This window comes from Gavia stellata, chromosome 13 (assembly GCF_030936135.1).
Source record: "Gavia stellata isolate bGavSte3 chromosome 13, bGavSte3.hap2, whole genome shotgun sequence".
Classification (NCBI taxonomy): domain Eukaryota; kingdom Metazoa; phylum Chordata; class Aves; order Gaviiformes; family Gaviidae; genus Gavia; species Gavia stellata.
The window spans coordinates 7,802,567-7,821,588 of record NC_082606.1 but is presented as its reverse complement, the minus strand read 5'-3'; the positions used below and the strand labels follow the sequence as shown (position 1 = coordinate 7,821,588).

Genomic DNA, 19,022 nt, shown 5'->3' with positions numbered 1-19,022 from the left:
GGCCCAGCACTTCTGCACGGGCTCCCAGGAAACAAAACGCAGCTGCGGGCTTTACTAACCCTCGTCACCCTCGTGACATGTCACCACGCTGTGGTTCACCTCCTCAGGCGCCCCGCCACGGCCAGGGCTTTCCACCTTCGGTCCTGGGCCGCTCCTGCCCTCTCCGTGTTTCTCCATTTAACAAGTTAGTCTTATAGTTGCAAAACCTAGAAATTATCTGTAAAAAAAGCCCAGAAGCTTTAATTCTGCAGTCTGAATACATTTCATGTCTATCATGTAAACTGTAGCCCATTAAAGTATGATATATTTATATATAAATGTATTATTAATAATGAATATGCTTTAAAGTCACCCTCCACAGCCCATGTAAATTCCATAAAGTGGAAGAGAAAGCTTTCTCAGCACTTATTCCTTCAACTTTTTCTTTTTTTCTTCTTTTCTTTTAAAAGCAGGGGATAATCAGTTAGTAAAAACTGATACACAAAACCCAACTAAGACAAAACCAAGAAGAGGCCTATTGAATACAAATCTGTACAAGTGTCAGGCAGAAGGAAAACACTAGCTTTGTATTTGTGTAACATTTATGCACTAAATAGTATTTTCTGCTTCCTTTCAGTGATATTAAAACACAACAACTACAGTCATATAGCTTAGCTAACACTGAATGCTATCTAAGTCTTGTAAATAAAAAACAGCCTATAAAAAAGGGAAAAACACAGTAAAAAATTCATCTCAAAAAAATCCAACTCAATTGCCTGCAACAGTAACTTTGAAATAATTTATAAACATAAACAAGTCAGATAAATATGGCCAATTTAAATTCCAAAGAGGCTGTGTTTTAAAATGAAAATTGTCATCCGCACCTTTTCAGCATTCTCAGTATCCCAAATACAGCAATAAATTACACAAAGTTTTTTCAAAGGTTTGTTTCTTTTAGAAGAAAGCCAAATCAACAGCCAACACAGGAAAAAATAAAACACTTTCACACACAGATGTGGTGAGTAATTCAACTTCATTCTTGGCAATCACCTTTACAGCAACCAATTATCACACCAACTCAATCAGCGCCTCATTTCACTGAGTTTTCCAAATCTGTATTTGTAGCCTGTGAACATAAATTCAGAAAGCGTCAAGCTATTACCCCCCACCCCACCAAGAAAAAAAAAAAAATCAAATTGACATAACCTGGAGTTAGAAAAAAGCATACCAAAATGCTCCTGATGCACCGACCAACTGCCAAGCTTTGGATTCCAGGTCACATCAGTTGTTCAGCTGCTACGTGACTGAGGTAGCTCAGCAACCACTGCAGCCGCCAGTACACTTCACAGCCTCCTGTTTCTTGACTTTTGTGCAGCCCCGATTTATTTCCACAGCAAACCCAACGTATTTTAGCAGAGGTGTAGAACTTTTTAAATAAGCATTCCGCAACTCACACAGATTGGAATCTCAGAGGATTGCCAAACGAGTTGGCAGTTGCATCTCTCATGCTATTCCTGGAGCACCAACATTGCTACATTTGCTTATTTTGTGCATCCGTTAACTGAAAATTCTCTCAGATGAGCATTACTGCTGTACAGGAGGAAAGAAACACCGTTTCACAAGGGCAGCTAATAATTTTTTTTCCTAACAGCAACATCAGAATTCTTCTTCTGCATTTGGAATATGTGAACTCTTAAATTTCTTGAGTTTTTCAATAGCAGCAGATACTGAAATCTCTCCATGGACTTTGTTGTCTCTTGTTCGCACGTTGACAGCATTATTTGCTTTCTCCTTTTCTCCAACCACTGCAAGACATACAATATTAAATTTACTACCTACATTACAAAATGAGAGTCTAGAGAAACTCTCTGCCCAACATTAAAACTTAAATGATATTCAGAAACGTAAGATGCTGCAATTACCTAAGATAAAGTTATACTGGGCCAGCTGTGCATTTCTAATTTTCTTGTTTAATGTGCAACTTTGATCTAGATCCACATCTGACATAAATCCTGCTCCAAAAAATTCGCTGCAAACCTAAAAAAAAAAAGTCTCACTTTATATTACAGTGTATATTTACAACATAAATTTGTACATGCTATAATCCCTGATGTCTTCCAATAATTAATTCATGTATGTGCACAATTTTACTCTTGTGAATCATTGTAATGAAGTCAATCAAGCTATTTGAAGAAAACTGCAGACACACTTAAGGGCTTAGCAGGACTCCAGTTGGAAGACAATACAAGGTAACATCCATACCAAATATTTGCTGATCTCCTCAGACAGCTACACTGCTGAATGTCAAAAATGTTTCCTCAGTCTGAGACAGGAGAAAGAGGAGAAGGAACAAAACCACTTCTGCTTGCATCAAAAGAAAAGCAGGGGAGAGGGGTAAAACCAACCATGATCAAATGTAATGTAGTCAAGAGTATACATGCTGGGAAATGGAAGAGACCAGCTCTGCCCCTACTTTTCGCAGATACTTCTGTAATGAAACATTAGCTTGTATATAAGGTTTGTCATCCAGAATGTTTTTCCCTTTAATAATTACTGAAGTATGTACACAGTAACAGAACCAAAACCACTTAAAGTTACATATCCCTTTCTCAGGCTTATCCAAATTTTAAACTACATGGAAAAATTCACATCTCCTCCCAAATATGTCTCCAAAATCATTAAAGCATTCATTCTTTGTTCTAGGACAAGTACTTAAGGAGCTATCAAAATTGCTTGCTACTATAAAAAGGAAGGCGCTACTCTCACCTGTCGGGCATACTCTTCAGAAGTAGGTCCCACAGGCACAACCATGACCTGCCGTGGAGACAGCCAGAATGGCCTGGCAAACAGGACAAGAAAAATACGACATAAATGCACATTTTACATTTGCATTCATATCCATAGTCATATTCCCCAATAATAATTTCTTTACTTTATAAAAATATTTATGTTAGCTAAGGATGTTGGACAACATGTTATCTTCCTCTTTTCAAGTTCACATAAAATAGCAAATAGATAGATTCCAGTAAAGCGACATACGCAGAACTTTGATCTTCTATTCACTGCCTAGCTAACTTCACAATTTTAAACAATTTTTTTTTCCACATAATTTTCACTTTTATTTATAACTTTATAATGAAACGTGGACAGTCAGACAGCTGGGTGGCTGAAAGTAAGAATTAACTCCTCCTTAATACTTTAAATACATTAATGAAGAAGTATCTTCAGAGCTTATTCAAGATGAAACAATACATCTTACAAGTTAAAAAAATATTTCACATATTAGGACTAATTCATGTCTGTATAAATAATTGCTTTACATATGTCTAACATCTTTCCAGTACAAAAGCATGATTTTTAAGAAAAAAGGAACAACAATAATGCAGCACATATACATTCAATTACAATTCTTATTTCTGCTTTATTGTACAATTTTTCCTGCAATCTCATGAAATTGAATTTCTAATAATGAACTATTAATAAAAGGATAGCATACAACTCAAGACCATAAAATTAGACTTCTTTTCTTATAATCTTACCTACTAATTTTGAGAAAATTCTAGTGATATTGTTTTGCATTGTAATATATGGGACATTAGGGAGGATCTATATTTCCTACATTGTTAAGCAGTTCTTAGAACTGAATTTGTGCTACATACCATTTTCCTCCATAATTTTCTGCTAGAATAGCTATCATTCTCTCCACAGATCCCAAAATAGCTCTGTGAATAATCACTGGCCTTTTCTTATCATCGCCATCCTTACTGAAAAAGAGTAAGCAAAATTTAAAAAAAAAAATTCTCTTAGCACACACAGATAATCCTACTAATATTTTTTATTCTACTTTTCATGGAAAGACAAAATGTAGTTACTTATACTTAGGCAAAATCTACTGGTTTTAATAAAAATGTACTTTCTTCATGTCACCTGGGCTTTTAAAGGAATACTGAATAATTATAGTGACTTAAAATAATCATGCCTGTAGTTACTGGCATAGGCACAAACTCCTAAGTTTGAAAAGACACTCGACTGACTCAGCTCCATTTCTGTACACTTTAATATTTTATGTTCTTCCTCACTCTTTCTTTTCTGCTGTGTCTTGCTTTTATTGTGTTGCACAGGATCTTCTGCCCTTACTGTTCATTTCTTTCCTTAAATTACAATCCTGGGATTAAAAAAAAGCCATCTGCTGTTCGTAACAGTATTATCACCTACCAAGGAGCTATGACATCTACTGTAGAACATGCAGCAGGACTAAAAAAATAACGATTCTTATTCTGTCTTCCCCAAACTCTTTATAATATGCAAAAACAAACACAACAAAAAAACAACCCAACAAATATGTTCAAGTCAACACAGTACTAAGATTAATTCACTCAGTGGATAAATATCCCTCTTCCTAGATGGAAGCCAAAGTACTATTTTCATTAAAAATTGTTTGCATTTGGTTTATGTTCAAAGTTAACTAACTTTGTGTGATAAGAAGAACAAAGTACTTATTACAAACATACTAGCTCCTTAAGACATGTCTGAATTGGTATGCAATGTCTTCAAAGGAGACACAGTGACGAGGCTGAAAGTGAAAACTGACTCAGCTGAGTTTTCTTTAGCATTATACACCATCAGTTGTCTTCAGAACTGGCAGACAAGACAGATCATTAAATTTTCCTGCAAACAGTAGCACTTACAATTAAAGTGAGCTATCATCACATTGAGGAAGTATCTTCAAGTTTGTGACTCGGTCCTCTACTCACCGGGGATGTTTCCCCTTCTAACCAGGCTACTGATACACAGGCTAATCATTTGTTAAGTGAGCAACAGAGCATTGATACATCTCAGTTTAATGGGAATTACAGATAATGAAAGTAACCAATTTTTTAAAAAATTATTTCATTTAAGAGAGGAAGATATTTAGCTTAACCACTCACCCAACATAAGTAAGATTAAATCGAATGGGTAGTTGGAAGTCAAGTTGTATAGTAGCACATTGATGGTACCTGCCAATAGCATCTTTGATTTTAATATCGATCTGTGAAGCAAAATAACAGTTATTAGTTTGCCTGCATTGTGTCTGTATTCTTGTCCATCCCAAAGTTGTATAAAATGCCGATTCACTAACCTTAGGACCATAAAATGCTCCATCTCCTGGATTCAAATTCCATTGCTCTCCAAAGTTATTCAAGCTGTTTTGAAGTTGCTAATCATAAAAATGAGAGCATGATTAATAAAGACATAGCAGGGCCTTTCATTACTGTAAGTCAAAGCATTTGCCTTTGAAATACAAAGGGAGTCAACAGGCAGCACAACTCGTACTGTTCAAGCATTTAGTCATTTATGATAAATAATCTTGAAATAAAGAGTAATTCCTTGTACAAGTGTTGTGATTAATCAGAAAAAAAATTAATAAAAATCAAATCAGTTCAAGATAAGGGGCTAAGTAAGAATCAGAAAGTTCTCATTTTATACAGAAACTTCACATTTAATGTGACATTCTTCAACAAGCATTTCCACTAGGGACAATATTTAGCATCTGATTTAAGCAATTTCACTAATTTCACTATTCAACGTGAAAGAATTTAGTTAAATATCCACCTCTGCAAATACAAATATTAAGGGTTTTGCTTGTTTGTTTGCTTTTAAATGAATTACCTTTTCTGCATGATCCCAGATCTCTAGCTCTCCTAGATAATTTTCTGGTCTTGTAGAAAGATATAGTTGAAAGGTAAAACCAAAGACAGCATACACTGACTTCAAGAAATCAAGACAGCCCTCAATTTCTTCTTCAATCTTAAACGTAAACAACATGTATTAGTTAAAATTTACTTACATAAAAATGTAATTGGATTTACTGAATTCCTCATAACCAGAATATAAGAGTCCATTAAATAAAAAATTAAAAATCACATGAAAAATACATCCTACAAACCCAAATCTAGGTAATGAGTGAAGAGAGAACTGAGGTCTTGTGGCTTCAAAGCCTAGAAAGAAAAGTAATGTTCTTGTTAAGCCTGGGCTTTCAGAACCAAATTGCATGAGTCATACTTGACGAGGGTACATCAATTTATTCACATAGCTCCACTAAAATCTATGGCATTACTGACAAAATAAAGTATTCAGTCAGCATTACTACGGAAAACAAAATGCGGTCAACAGCGTTTTTCTTTGCAGGGGGAGACGCAAAAAGATTTTACCTTTTGGGATTTAGTTGCCCAGTTTATCTTTCTAAAGGGAGAAGTCCTATACAGAAAATCTTATTATGTAATTCACAATCAATAACGTCCCTCAAATAACATAATTTTCTTCTTTTGATAAAAGCATTTTTTAATTTCAAAGAGAAAAATAAGTAACACAAATTATGGCATTGCTATTTGAGAAACTTGTAACAGAGAAGCTAAATTCAACAGGCTATTGACTTAAGCAATATTGGAGAAGGTTAAGAAATATGGAATACCAGATGACTAAAAAGGTAGCACCTAAACCTATCAAAAAACCTCATCAAAAGCAGCATTATGCTACAAAGCAATGCAATATAAGCTGGAGCTGAAATATTTTGCACTGGGACAGGAGGGGAAGGGTTGAGTTGTTTTGGTTGACTGCTGGGGGGAGGGTTGTTGTTGGGTTTTTTGGGTTTGGGTTTTTTTTACCTGTCCTATTGTGCAAAAGATATGAGCATCATCTTGTTGGAAGCGCCTTACACGAGTCAAGCCACTTAAAGTCCCAGAGAGTTCATTTCGGTGAAGAACTCCAAAATCTGCAAGTCTAAGAGGCATTTCCCTCCAGGATCGTGGACGATGGGCAAACATCAAGCTAGAAGGAACATGAAGGAACCTTCCTTTTATCCTTCTTATAGCAGATTTAAGACAACACAGAAACTAAAACAAGATCAGTACAGATAGCAATCACATTTTTAAGTATTTATTCATTCAGGTTATCTGCATCCTAAAAGCCAGGCAAACAGAAAAAGTGCAGCACTCAAAATGTATTGCTAAAGACCACCTAGAAAAAACACTGTGAGAGTAACAATCAATACTAGTTCATCTGTACCTTCTTTTGGTACACATCTGATGCCTATCTCTATGCAACATAATTTGTATTTACTAGTGGTACAGACTAGTATTAGCATGCACAAACCTAGCTCACTTAGTGCAGACTTACTGAAAGATCCTCCTACAAAAACTGTATTTGGTCTGCTTTGGGACACTGTCAGGGGAGCCATCTGGACAGACTAGTTGCTTAGTAGTCTACTGTAAACATACATAACATGTATTGATACTCCATTTATTTCCTCTCAGCCCCACAAAGGATAAATATAGTAAAATAAGAAGTTTTTCAGTTGAGAGTACAAACCAATGTCCTGGACAATTCATCGGTTTAAGGGCAAAAATTTCCTTCTCAATCTCAAAAGAGAACATATTTTCACTGTAGTGCTGCCAGTGTCCTGAAGCTTCCCAGAGCTTACTGTTGAAGATGTTTGGAGATACAACTTCAGTAAAATTACGCTTGTGATATTCCTCCTATAAAACAAATTCAACATTTAAAAGGTCATAGAGCTTTTGCCAAGCAAAAGCCTGGTTCTTTTTAACTGCGTTCTTATGATGGCAATTGACTGGGAGACTAAAGGACTACTGCACATGCAGGTTTTACACGACTGGAAAAAGCACATGTCAATGCTTTACTCTGCCCTATTTTCAAAAAGGTTAGATCTGTATAATCATAGTGAAAATCTGGTATATGTTTATATACATACATGTTTCTCTTTCTGAGGATAGCTCAGTGCTATGAATGGCCTATCACTTAATATCAGCAACTGATGTTAAGCTTGTTAGGAGTTACACTAGTGTATACTCACTCGTATGAAATCCACGAGCGTGTTATAAAGAAAGGCACCTCTGGGGAGGAAAAAGCAGCTTCCAGGACTCAAATCATGAAAGAAGAAGAGTTCTTGCTCCTAGGTAAATTAAAAACAGAATGCTGTATCACTGCTTCAGATGTAACTGCAGAACCGCAGAAAATGACTACTTCACACATGTCAGACTCTGTTCACAAAAATGAAGTATTACAGCAACAAGGTAACTTCCAGAAGTCTACAAGTTCTCAGCAACAGTAGTTAATTTATCTGTAATTCTTACTCTTAGAAGTTCGTAATGACACTGGAATTCCATTTGACTCTGTGACTATGTAAATACACATTTCCTCAAAATCCTGAAGCCTTAACCAATCTTACTTTCAGTAACCAAAGCAACTAAGCATATACCCATCAGATCTGAGGGCTGATGGCTGAAGCTTGTGAGCCAGTCATTATCAGAATTCTGTCTCAAAAACATAAGCTTAGCAGCGTGACTCTGATACATTTTTGGATGATGGAGAACCTTAGCCTCTTCAGTATCATAGATATTAGACACATAGACACTAGGTAAGTTGTTTGATTGATACTAGATAATATGGTTTTGAAAAGGCATAGATGTCATCAAACAAATACTATAGAAATATTCAAGTCCTAATGGGTTAATAGAAATAAGCATGCACACTTCTGTAAAGATCATTTTTCTACTTCCCTTTGTCACTGTTTTCTGTAAATTCCTCGGTGGCTCTTCCTCTGAGTTACCTGAGTTGTTCGTCTTTGCTTAAGAAGGCCCTTCACAGTTGCTTCTTTCACGTCTGCCAGTAAGGAGTGAGAGGTTCATACCTGCATCCTCTTGGCCTATGATGCTGACCTTCACTTACATGTGAGTTTTTCAAATAAATGCCTCCCTGCTTTCACCTGTACTGCCCATTATGCCTTTAAACATCCACAAAGCTACTTCTTACCTTCTCTCAAATACCCTCCCTATAACTCCACCTTCTCTACAAAACTACAGCAAAGGTGACAATAATTAGAAGACTGCATGCCAACATGACCAATATTAGGTCACAATCCTTGTCTGTGTCAATCTAATGTCTTCTGACTTACACTCAAGATTAAATCTGTTTATTTAAATCTAGTAGAGCAATGTATGAACAATATTCACAACAACTGCTGAAATACTACATGTACATACACTTAACTATTACCTTATTTATGTCTATAATAAGGAATGACCAAACCGCATTATTTATACAATTTCCAGTAACTTCTTTCTTCTATGAAACATATAGTGTTTTAGGTAGGATCTGAAAAGACCCTACATTAGAAGGTTTAAGATACACTTCCCTAAACTGAGGGACTACTTCATTATTTCTTCCCAACATTAGCTTTAACACTTGCATGCATGTGACAAGCTGCGTTTGTAGAATTAAAATTTTAAAATATAACTGACACCAAGAAATTCATAGAACTGCTCCCACTGAAACTGTCCAAAAACAGGAAAAAAAAACAAGAAAAGAGAATTAATTCAATTACAGAAGCATAGAAGAGAAGGAAACCATAAAACAGTGTACCTTCCCAATTTTTCTATGGTCCCGGTTTCTGGCTTCTTCCTGGAATTTTTCCCATTCCTTCATCATCTTGTTATCAGGAAAGGATATTCCATAGATTCTCTGCAGAGTTTCCATGTCAGATTTTCCTTCCCAGTATGTAGAGGAATTCTGATGTACAAAACCCGTACTTTAAGATAATACTATATTATTTCAGGGAAAGGAGCAATAAACACTAATGCATTCAAGTGTTATGATTTTTTTTTCCTTGGGGAAAGAATTATATGCAGTCATCGAGCATTTGTTTATAATACAAAGATACTTGCACTGCCTTTTAATCAGCATACTAATACAGAAGACATGAACAAAAGCGACTGGTCAAGCCATACTTTTATTCTACTTAGATACTTTGTTTTAACTCACATCATGGCATGTTTTATTATCTCATATTATATCTTTGAACAAAGCAGCACTTGTTTACGTTCAAAACATAATGCAGTAGGGAAACATGAAAGATAAAACTCACTCTCACAGTTAAATCCTAGCTGGCTTGACAATCTAGCATTTAATCCCCGGAACTCAGAGTTCCATAAACTTCAGTTAGGAAGCCAGCAAAAGCAACTATGATGAATGTTCCAATGAGGTCAGCCTCATAAGGTTACCAAAATTAGCATCTGCAAGTAACTAAAACTACATCATAACCAGAGGCATCTGCAAACACTGTCTCTGGCTTTCCTGTGAGCAATGCCATTTTTAAACAGCAGCACTTGCAGATCTGCCAGTGTCCACTTTACCTCCCATACCTGCAAGATACCATCTTACAAGGTCAAAATACTCCTTTCTGACCCAATAAATATCTTGGATGTTCATTTACTGCAGAATAGTGCGCGCGCACACACACCCCCCTGCACACAGACGTGACAGCTAGTACAGACTCAAACTAGGACATCTGTACTACAAAGAGCAGTGCTGGCTGGAGATACTAGCACAGTGCTGCCACATTAGCTTAGGCACCGCACTTCTCTATTGTGCATGGCATAATTGGTTCCATAGCTAATCTAGTCACTACTAGCTTATTTTTGCAGTGCTTTTCATTATAGTCTAAGCCTGCATGTTACTGCACTAATACTCTGATGAAGATGCTGTGAACTTTCACTGATGTTCTATATTGTGATGGTCAAGAATCAGTAAACCTCGGAAGCAGATGAATGATGGAAGTCTGTAGTTTTACTTCTACAATGGGAGTGGGGAAAGAAATGAAGGACTAGTTTCAAAGTAAGCAAAGAAAACAATACAAAGGACCCTAGCATAATCACTTCAGGAGAAATAAATACATAAATAACTAAACTAGGGGTCAGTTGATTTAAGTTTTAATGCACAGTTAATTTAAACTTACCTTAAATATTTTAAGAGCCTTAATTTTTCCAGTGTGTCTCACATGTGGACCCCTGCAGAGATCAATCAGCGGACCACATCTATACACCAAAAGAAAAAAAAGTGTTTATTTCAAAACACTCCAACATTTTTAAATACAGTCACTAATGGCATACAAGTTAATGCTTGACAAGTTCAAACACACTGAGAAGTATGCATTTGCAATACTCAGCAAATTCAGCGCATCTTAAATCTAATTGTGCCTTCTACCTGAAGCAGAATATTCACTCAGTAAATACTCAGCACACTTGGTCCACTATCAAGAGCATCGTAACACACTCAGCAATTCATACAGTTCTGTACGTAAACTTTGTTTACAGGATCCTCACCCCACACTGAGCTAAGAGTTAGCTTTACCCCTTATCCAGCAATTCAATGTCATAGGTGGTAACTTATTTTAATCTATTTATTGAAAACAGAGGGAATGACTGAAAAGTGAATTTGCCATTTGTCCACAAATTGAGACCTAATCTGTCCCAGCAGAGAAAGAAAAGATCTGATTTTACATAAGTAGCAATATTAATTGCAAACTTAAGTCCCAATCACACAAGTATGCAGAAGTTAGAATGAAAAAAAATTCTTGTCCTCTCAATTTAAATGAAATATACCTAACTATAAAATATTTCATAATACCTTTTAACTTAATTTTGTTTACCTGTATATTGTGGTAGTTGGTGTGTTCACCTTCTCATTAAGGATACGACACTTAAACTTGTTATACTGTGTGGAGAAACATGAAAAGTCAGAAACATCAATAAAATGGTTAATAAAAATCTATTTTAAAGTTATGTATTAATAACACAAATGCATCAGTAAAAGACACTCACAACTAAAAAGTCATATGAACACATACATGTAAGCAAAAGTTCAATATCCTTTCAGAAGGGTTCTAAAACAAGAGGGGAAAGAGACAAAAATATCTTAATTTCCCTGAGGATGTTTTAAGCACAGCTATTACCACCTGAACACCTCAAAGCACTTTTGAAAGGCAATTAAAAGACAGTACACTGAGACTGGTAATATTCACTGCATAAAAAACAGAGGACTAGAGGACAAAGTCTTTTTTGACTTGTCTCTGCAAATGAGCCAGAATGAATGTATGCCTTTTGTGTACTGATTTCTTTGTCATCTCATTGAGGTGTTTTTGTGTAGTAAAAAGTTGTTTTTATTATTGTCTGAAAACATCCTGAACACTTGAGAGGGATATGAAGAAGGGGAAAAGCATGCTATTCTTTTTCTTTGTTTTACTAGACAGGTACTATTCTGATGAGTCAGTCACATGCAGTATTTTATAAAAGTTACATTTTAAAAGATCATTTTACCAGAGTCACAGCTACCCCAAAGATTTACCTTAAACATGTCTAACAGGATCTCCTTTTTGACTTCCAGCCTTTCAAAAGCCTGCTTCTCTTTTATGATATTTTTACAGCGGTTCTCTAGTAGTGGGAATTCAGTACTAGATACACCTCTAAACAAATAGACACAGGCAAAAAGAAATATAAAAAAATGTGAATAGCAAATTAATTAAGTGATCACTTTCTAGTGGTCTATTTTGAAAAATATGGGATGTGTTGTTGTGATTTGTCACAGTATTTTCTTAGTTTCTTACAATCTACTGTACTTTCAGACACTAAACTCAGAAACACAAATGCTATCACCCTGAACAAACCCACTGCAATCACTTCTAGAACAGTCTTTGACATGTTTAAATGTCTGGAAGATCTGTAGCTCAAAATATATATGATTTAAGAAAAAAGAAAAAAAAAGAAAAAAGGCTCAAACCAGCTGCAAGAGCTAGTTTATCAGCTGATGCAGATTTGGTATTCTCCCTGACTACAGAAAGATAAACAAGGAAAAAACAGAATTGTAAAGCTGCGCACAAGGATTAGAAAAGTAGTAAACACCTATACGAGTTACATGCATACGTGCCATTTCTACAAGTGACTATGGCACTTTGAAACCAAACTCCCCTGATTCTTCAAGGAAACTGTCTCCTATATCTCCCAGGAATTTCACAAAGTTTTACTCAACTGCTTTACATTTTTTCACAGAACAGTCAACAACTGCAAGTCTTAAGGAGCAGGTGTCTGAACACTGCTCTTGAATTTAAATATACACACACACTCAACATATATGTATACACAGACCCATACCATGAAGAAGACTAACCTGTCAGTTTTAAACCATACTAGATACACATTATTTTACTTTTAACATGCAGAAAGATGACTGAGCAAAAATAATTCTAGTACTGAGCTTCAATACAGAGTATTAAAGTTCTAAGACACTGAAATTTTACCTATCTTCAATGTACATGTCATAATAAAATCCATTCTCAATTGGTGGTCCATAGCATAAGCAGCCCCCAAAATAACCTTCCATGGCTTCTCCAAGAATATGAGCACTTGAATGCCAATAAACCTGCAAATAAAATCAGGTGAGCAAGTCATGGGGTCATTGCCATTGTGTAACTAAAAAGAGAAAACAAAACAGAGGTGTATCTGCAGTTGGTAAATACACTGGAATGAATGTTGTTTAAATTCTGTGAGAAGTGTAACAATTTTCTGTTCTCATTTTGAAGTATGCTAAATGATTAATATAATGGCAGATGTAGCAATAAATCCCCACCTTACTTCAGTCTGAAAGATGATTATACCTCTGCACAATTCAGTCACCTTAGTACTTACTGTACCTTGGTTCATTTATAAATTAGTTTCCGGTCAGTTATAAGTCTATGCAGTACTAACCGCACCTAAAGCGACATAGCCAATTCAGTTAACTTCGTTCACATACAGTACATTTGTTAATAGGACTGTAAACCACATCAACTGAAATGTCAGAAGAGGGGAGTCAACAACCCAGTAGATCAATATCAGTCTTATGTTCTAAGTCCCTATTAATTCAGACCACTTAATAGCTACTGCTACAAGATAAGGCCTTTACAGGCTCCTGAAATGCCTCAAGCAAGCTTCACGTGAATAATTCTTTGAAAAAATGTAGTCTAGTTCTAGTGCATAAAGATAAACATAGGCTTGAGACTGAATCCCATTAAAAAAAATAATCTTGGGTGTGTTGCAAAGTATATTAATAGTTTAACTGACCAAGATATGCCTACTTAAGTTTATTATAAACAGTGTCAGTACAAGGAGGTGTAGATTTTATTTGTGACTCAAATCTGATATTGGACAATTTTTAGAAAACTGTGAGACAGCCTCACTGTTGCTTTCAGGGTCTGATCTTCAAATGCACTGAGTCAAACCATAGAACACTTGTCTTACAACACATCAAATTATTTCAAGTTCGCACACAAATCAAAACATTCTGTACAATCTCATTTGAGAAATAACCTGTTTATGTAACAGAGAAAGGAAGAAAAGAACACCAATATTTTATTCACCTATAGATTACAGGTACTTCGCATCTAATCATCTTTATCAAATCATGACAAATACATTACTTGAATAGTATGGGGGATTTTCTTTTTTTTAGTTCAAGATTTTAAAAGCATAATGCTCCAATCAATTTCATGTCATTAGTTCCTTTAATCGAGTAGAAACCAGTGAGTGTTTACTCACAGCTTTTGCTTCTTCATTATCAAACATGAGCAGCTCCAGAGTACAATCTCCCTCCAGTGGACGATCCAGGTCCCACAATTCACCATTCACTTTGGCTATAACTGCATTTGAAGCCAACACTTGACTAAAAACCACAAATAATGACAAGAGACCAAAATATTTACATTCAGATTTGCAGTTTAGGTTTCTAAACCCCATGAGACCCCACCCACATCTCATAGCACCTAAAGACCTTTAATTTTTGTTTCTGTGGTCTTCGTAAACACTTTTCTACTTTTAAGGTATAGACCCTTAAGGTCTTAAAGTTTCATTCAACTGTTTCCAGTGCTGGGGATCTGGAGCAAAGACGGCTTCTAACAACAGTTTCTACTGTTATCTGGTAACTCGCAAAACTTCAGATGTCTCTATTAATTCCTAGCAGTCCCACTAATTGTTCTATTTTTTAATTGGAAGCAAACATTATGATCGCAGCACAGAACCTCAAGCATCGCTCAGAACAGTAACTTCACCCAGCTATTTCTTCTGCATTCAGCTGAAGTTTCAATGCTGCTTTCCAAATAAACCAACTGAAGGGAGTCACCATCCACTGACAATGACATATGTATTTTATGCAACAAGGTAAGAGACAAATGATAGTCACAGATTTATCACTCCAAAAGTACAACTCCTTCTATCTGGAGGTTACCTAATTCCTACAGCTAATTGATATGGCGTGGTTTTCCAAGATTCCCCTTCAGCCATCTTTCCATCTGTCAGAATAATTTTAATAGGTTTGCTCTGGTTGGCCACTCTGTAAGCTAACAAAGCATCATGTTCTTTTTTCAGTGCTTCATAAAGCTTCAGTCTGTCTTCTATGAAGCTTGGCTCACAGTGTAGCTGTAGCAAAGAAATCATGCACATAAATATTTGTGAGAGAAATAGAATAAAAGGATTCACAGTGTCCATGCATCCCTAGAGGTTCCAACTGAGACCAGATTTCACTGTACCAGAATTTATACTAATACGCAGTAAAGCATTTATAAATAATTATACACAGGATAGTCCCACCCAACTTGCTGACTATTTTATAGTGGCTTTCCAATTTTCCAATGCACCTTCATCAGTCTGGGCCTAAATGGCTTTGTGAGTTTGACCTCAGAAAACAGCCTCTATTCCTGCTCCAGAATTTGTATTTGGCTGACATCCTAGAGAAGTCTGGATCACTCCAACAAGCCCTCACTTCTGCCAGCCCATTCAAAGCATCAGATTCACATAAGATGGTTCACAGGAAGTTTCCTGCAGTTTAGCCTAAGGTGAATTGTTAAGATGTATTGAACTACAGCTTGTCCTGCCAACACCCTCTTTCAGTCATCATGCATGCTATTTAACTATTCATGAACCATCACTCTCTTTAGGAACCACAGTATCCTGACCCTTATTTAGCAATAGCCCAAATCCTTCTGTAACATAAAAGTAAAGATCTAAGAACATGTAAGTAACCCTACTAATTACATCCAAGACAAAGCTCTTAGATAATGTTTTTTTTTTCTATACGCATGCTATAGCAAGCCTTCTTCCCAAAACCCGGGATTTCAAAATACAGCGAAGTATATTCACCTTTTCTGAACCTAGCCAAACAACACTCCTTCTTCTATTACTACAGGCTATAAAATAACCACTTACATCATTCCGATGTTGGTTCACAGCTTCATTTTCTTTCTTCTTTTCCTCATTATTTTGATTCACCACAACAGTTGGACTTGCACGGGAGACTTTCTGAAAACAGTGATAATATGAAGTATACCCCTGTGCTTTAAAGACTTTTCCGCAATCACTGAAACAAAACAAACCAGATCAGCGCAACATGGGGCTAAAAACGCAATTATGATTGAGTAAGGTACATCCTTAGTACAGAGGGAAGGCTCCTCATGACACATCTAAACCGAGTCCTTTTGATGTTCAGCAGACACAGCAAAACTGCTCACCAAGCAGAATCTTCTCAACACAATTTCCCCAATTTTACTACTGCAGCCACCACTGGCAAAATCTCCCCAGCGAGACCCTGGGAGATTAAAACGGCCTAGTGAGCAATAAAACCAGCTTTCGGTGGTCTGATAAACTTACTCCACCTTTGCAAAAAGGAAGGGACTACTGGGAGAAGCACTGCTCAGCGCTCCGGGCATATGGCGAGTGCGGATAGAGACCGAGACAGGCTTCCACCCCCGAGACCACCGCCGACCCGCTCTGGCTGGGGCCAGGCGTTTCGCCTGCCCTGAGTCCCTCCGGGGCCTCCACCCCCCGCAGAGCCCTGGCCCACCCCAGAGCCATGCGGGCGGGCGCTCGCCCCCGCCAGGCCCGGCGCGGCCCGCCGCCCTCCCCCGTCCGCACCGAGGAGGGCCCCGGGGGCGTCCCCGCCCCGGGCACTACCTCGCCGCCGGCTGGGGGCTCCGCCGCGCCGAGGCCCGGCGGCCGCTGCTCCGCCGGCGCTGCCCTGCCCAGCTCGGCCGCCAGGCTGCGGCGCAGGTGCAGGAGGCGGTAGCGCAGCTTCTCGTTCTCGGCCCTCAGCCGCTGCAGCTCGGGGCTGCAGCTCCCGGGGCTGCACGGCGCCTCCTGCTCCTTCAGTCGGCCGACCTCCGCCGCCAGCCAGCGCAGCTCCCGTTCCTGCCGCGACAGGCGCAGCGCCGCCACCTCGGCGGTCGGGGCCGCCATCTTCCGCCGGCGGTCGCGCTCTGCCACCGCCCCCGGCCCGCTCCGCCTCCCCTGTACCGCCCCCGAGCCGCCGGCCCGGGCCCCGCTCCACGGCCACGTCGAACCGCTCCTCCCTTTTCCGGCGGAGTCGCCGAGGCCGCTCGCCGCGGCGGTGGGCGCGCCCAGGCGCGGTGGGACTGCGGGGTCCTTGCGGAGAGTTACTGGTGTCACTGCTCGTTCTTCTAATTGGCTAAATGCCGGGGTGTAGCCCTCACTGCTGGGCTGTCAAAACGCACCTGCCCGTCTCGCCCCGAGGCCGATGAGCAGCTGGGACGCTGAGCAAACTGGGGCTGCAGGTGGTACCAGAGACTTAAACAATTTACTATACAAAGAACAGGCCCCTTTGTGCAGACAAACTGAGCAGGTTCGCGTGCCAGAGAACACCATGGCTGCCAGGACCGCAGGACGCCCCTCAGCACCAGTGCCGCACACCCGGCTCTGCTGTTACGGAAGCGGAAGTTGCCAAACCATAAGTTGTGACCATAGGTGGGCAGACTGCGTTAAGGGCTATAGCGCCAAACGACCACCAGAGACCCGCCCAATTCAGCACGCCTGCGCAGAGGCAGTTTCGCAAGGTATTAGCATATGCATTGCATTTCCTGGAAGTAGGCGAGCGCTTCTGGGAAATTGTATGACTATTCATTTTTTAATGTATATAATGAGCGTGCCTTTGTCCCTCGGTGTGCATGCTAGGAGGAGAAATGCCCCATGCACCCGGCGCTGCAATAAACCAGTGTCGGCTTTCTAAACTATCATTTGGTTTGGAGAGTTTTCTTGGTCACGATTTTCGGTGACAAGAGTTTGGCGACCCAGGTGGGACAAGCGCTCCGGAGTCCCGACAGACCAGAGGAATCGCGAGGACTCCAGCACGCACCGGAGTATTTTCAGGGAGGTCCTCCGATTCCCTGGTCAGGTGAGTTTCCGCAACAGCTATCTGGGAGATCAACGACATTGGTCATAAGTATTGGTTGCTTATAAGTAAGGCGTATCTGAACTAAGTAGCGTTGTTGAGCTATTGGTATCAGTATTGGAACTTGCAGTGCACTATTGTGTAATCCGTACGCTACTGCGGGACGCCCGGAGTCCAGATTTTGTTTGAGTATGCGTGGTAATTTTGAAACTTTCTATAATGGGAGCTGGACAGTCTACTGAAGGGGGAATTCTTAAGTGCTCTCCCTTGGGTTGCACATTAAGACATTGGAGCAAGTTTGGGGGTGACCGCCTCACTCGGAAAAAGTTGGTAGAATATTGCAATCATTGGTGGCTCTTCTATACTCTAGATGATCAGGAGAAATGGCCTAAGAACAGAAGTATAAACTACAATACCATGTTGCAATTAACATTGTTTTGTAGACGCGAAGGAAAATGGGATGAGATGCCATGTGTGAATTTGGTTTTTTGCATTACGGGATAATTGTGATATAAGTAAGGAGTGTGGCTTGATTGCACGTGAAAGTGGTGTATTAGCACTAGAGGCAGAAAATAAGAAAGTGTCTAAGCATTGTTGTTCGGCATGTAGCATCAACAGGAGATGCAACAAATACAAAGAGAAATGGGAAGAAGGGGAGGATGTTGAGATGTTGGTTGGACCAAGAAGGGGCAATGGGCCAAGGAGAAATGAGCAGGATATGGTGGCGCAGGGCAAAAGGGGGGCGAATGGAAGGCAAAGGGAACAAAGGAATAGTGATTTGGATAGTTCTGATGAGGAGGAAGGTTTCAGTCCGGTGGCAGGTAGAACTAGGCGGGGAAATGCTCAGAACATACAAGCCCCTCTCAGGCAAGCGGTAGGACCGGACCGACCAGTTTGGGTAAAAGTGCTGGTTTTGGTATCAGATTTAAAGGCTTGGAAAGAGATGGCGGGCATATATAGGGAGGACCCCGAATGGGTAGCGAAGGTTATGGAAACTATAGTTG

The 19,022-nt window shown here is 39.0% G+C and overlaps 1 protein-coding gene across 1 annotated transcript; it reads right to left on the bottom strand.

The window, feature by feature from the left end:
• Positions 1 to 1,164: 1,164 nt before the first annotated feature.
• Positions 1,165 to 17,069, bottom strand: LOC104255112 (threonine--tRNA ligase 1, cytoplasmic). The gene is made up of 19 exons (XM_059823686.1): positions 16,788 to 17,069; positions 16,044 to 16,136; positions 15,067 to 15,257; positions 14,382 to 14,505; positions 13,106 to 13,227; positions 12,157 to 12,274; positions 11,462 to 11,526; positions 10,769 to 10,847; positions 9,397 to 9,543; positions 7,829 to 7,927; positions 7,327 to 7,493; positions 6,624 to 6,786; positions 5,629 to 5,766; positions 5,099 to 5,176; positions 4,908 to 5,008; positions 3,639 to 3,743; positions 2,746 to 2,818; positions 1,902 to 2,016; positions 1,165 to 1,784 (listed from the first exon to the last, which is right to left on the bottom strand). The coding sequence occupies exons 1-19, from the start codon at positions 17,067 to 17,069 to the stop codon at positions 1,636 to 1,638; spliced, it is 2,409 nt and encodes an 802-aa protein (XP_059679669.1). The 3' UTR covers positions 1,165 to 1,635.
• Positions 17,070 to 19,022: the final 1,953 nt, after the last annotated feature.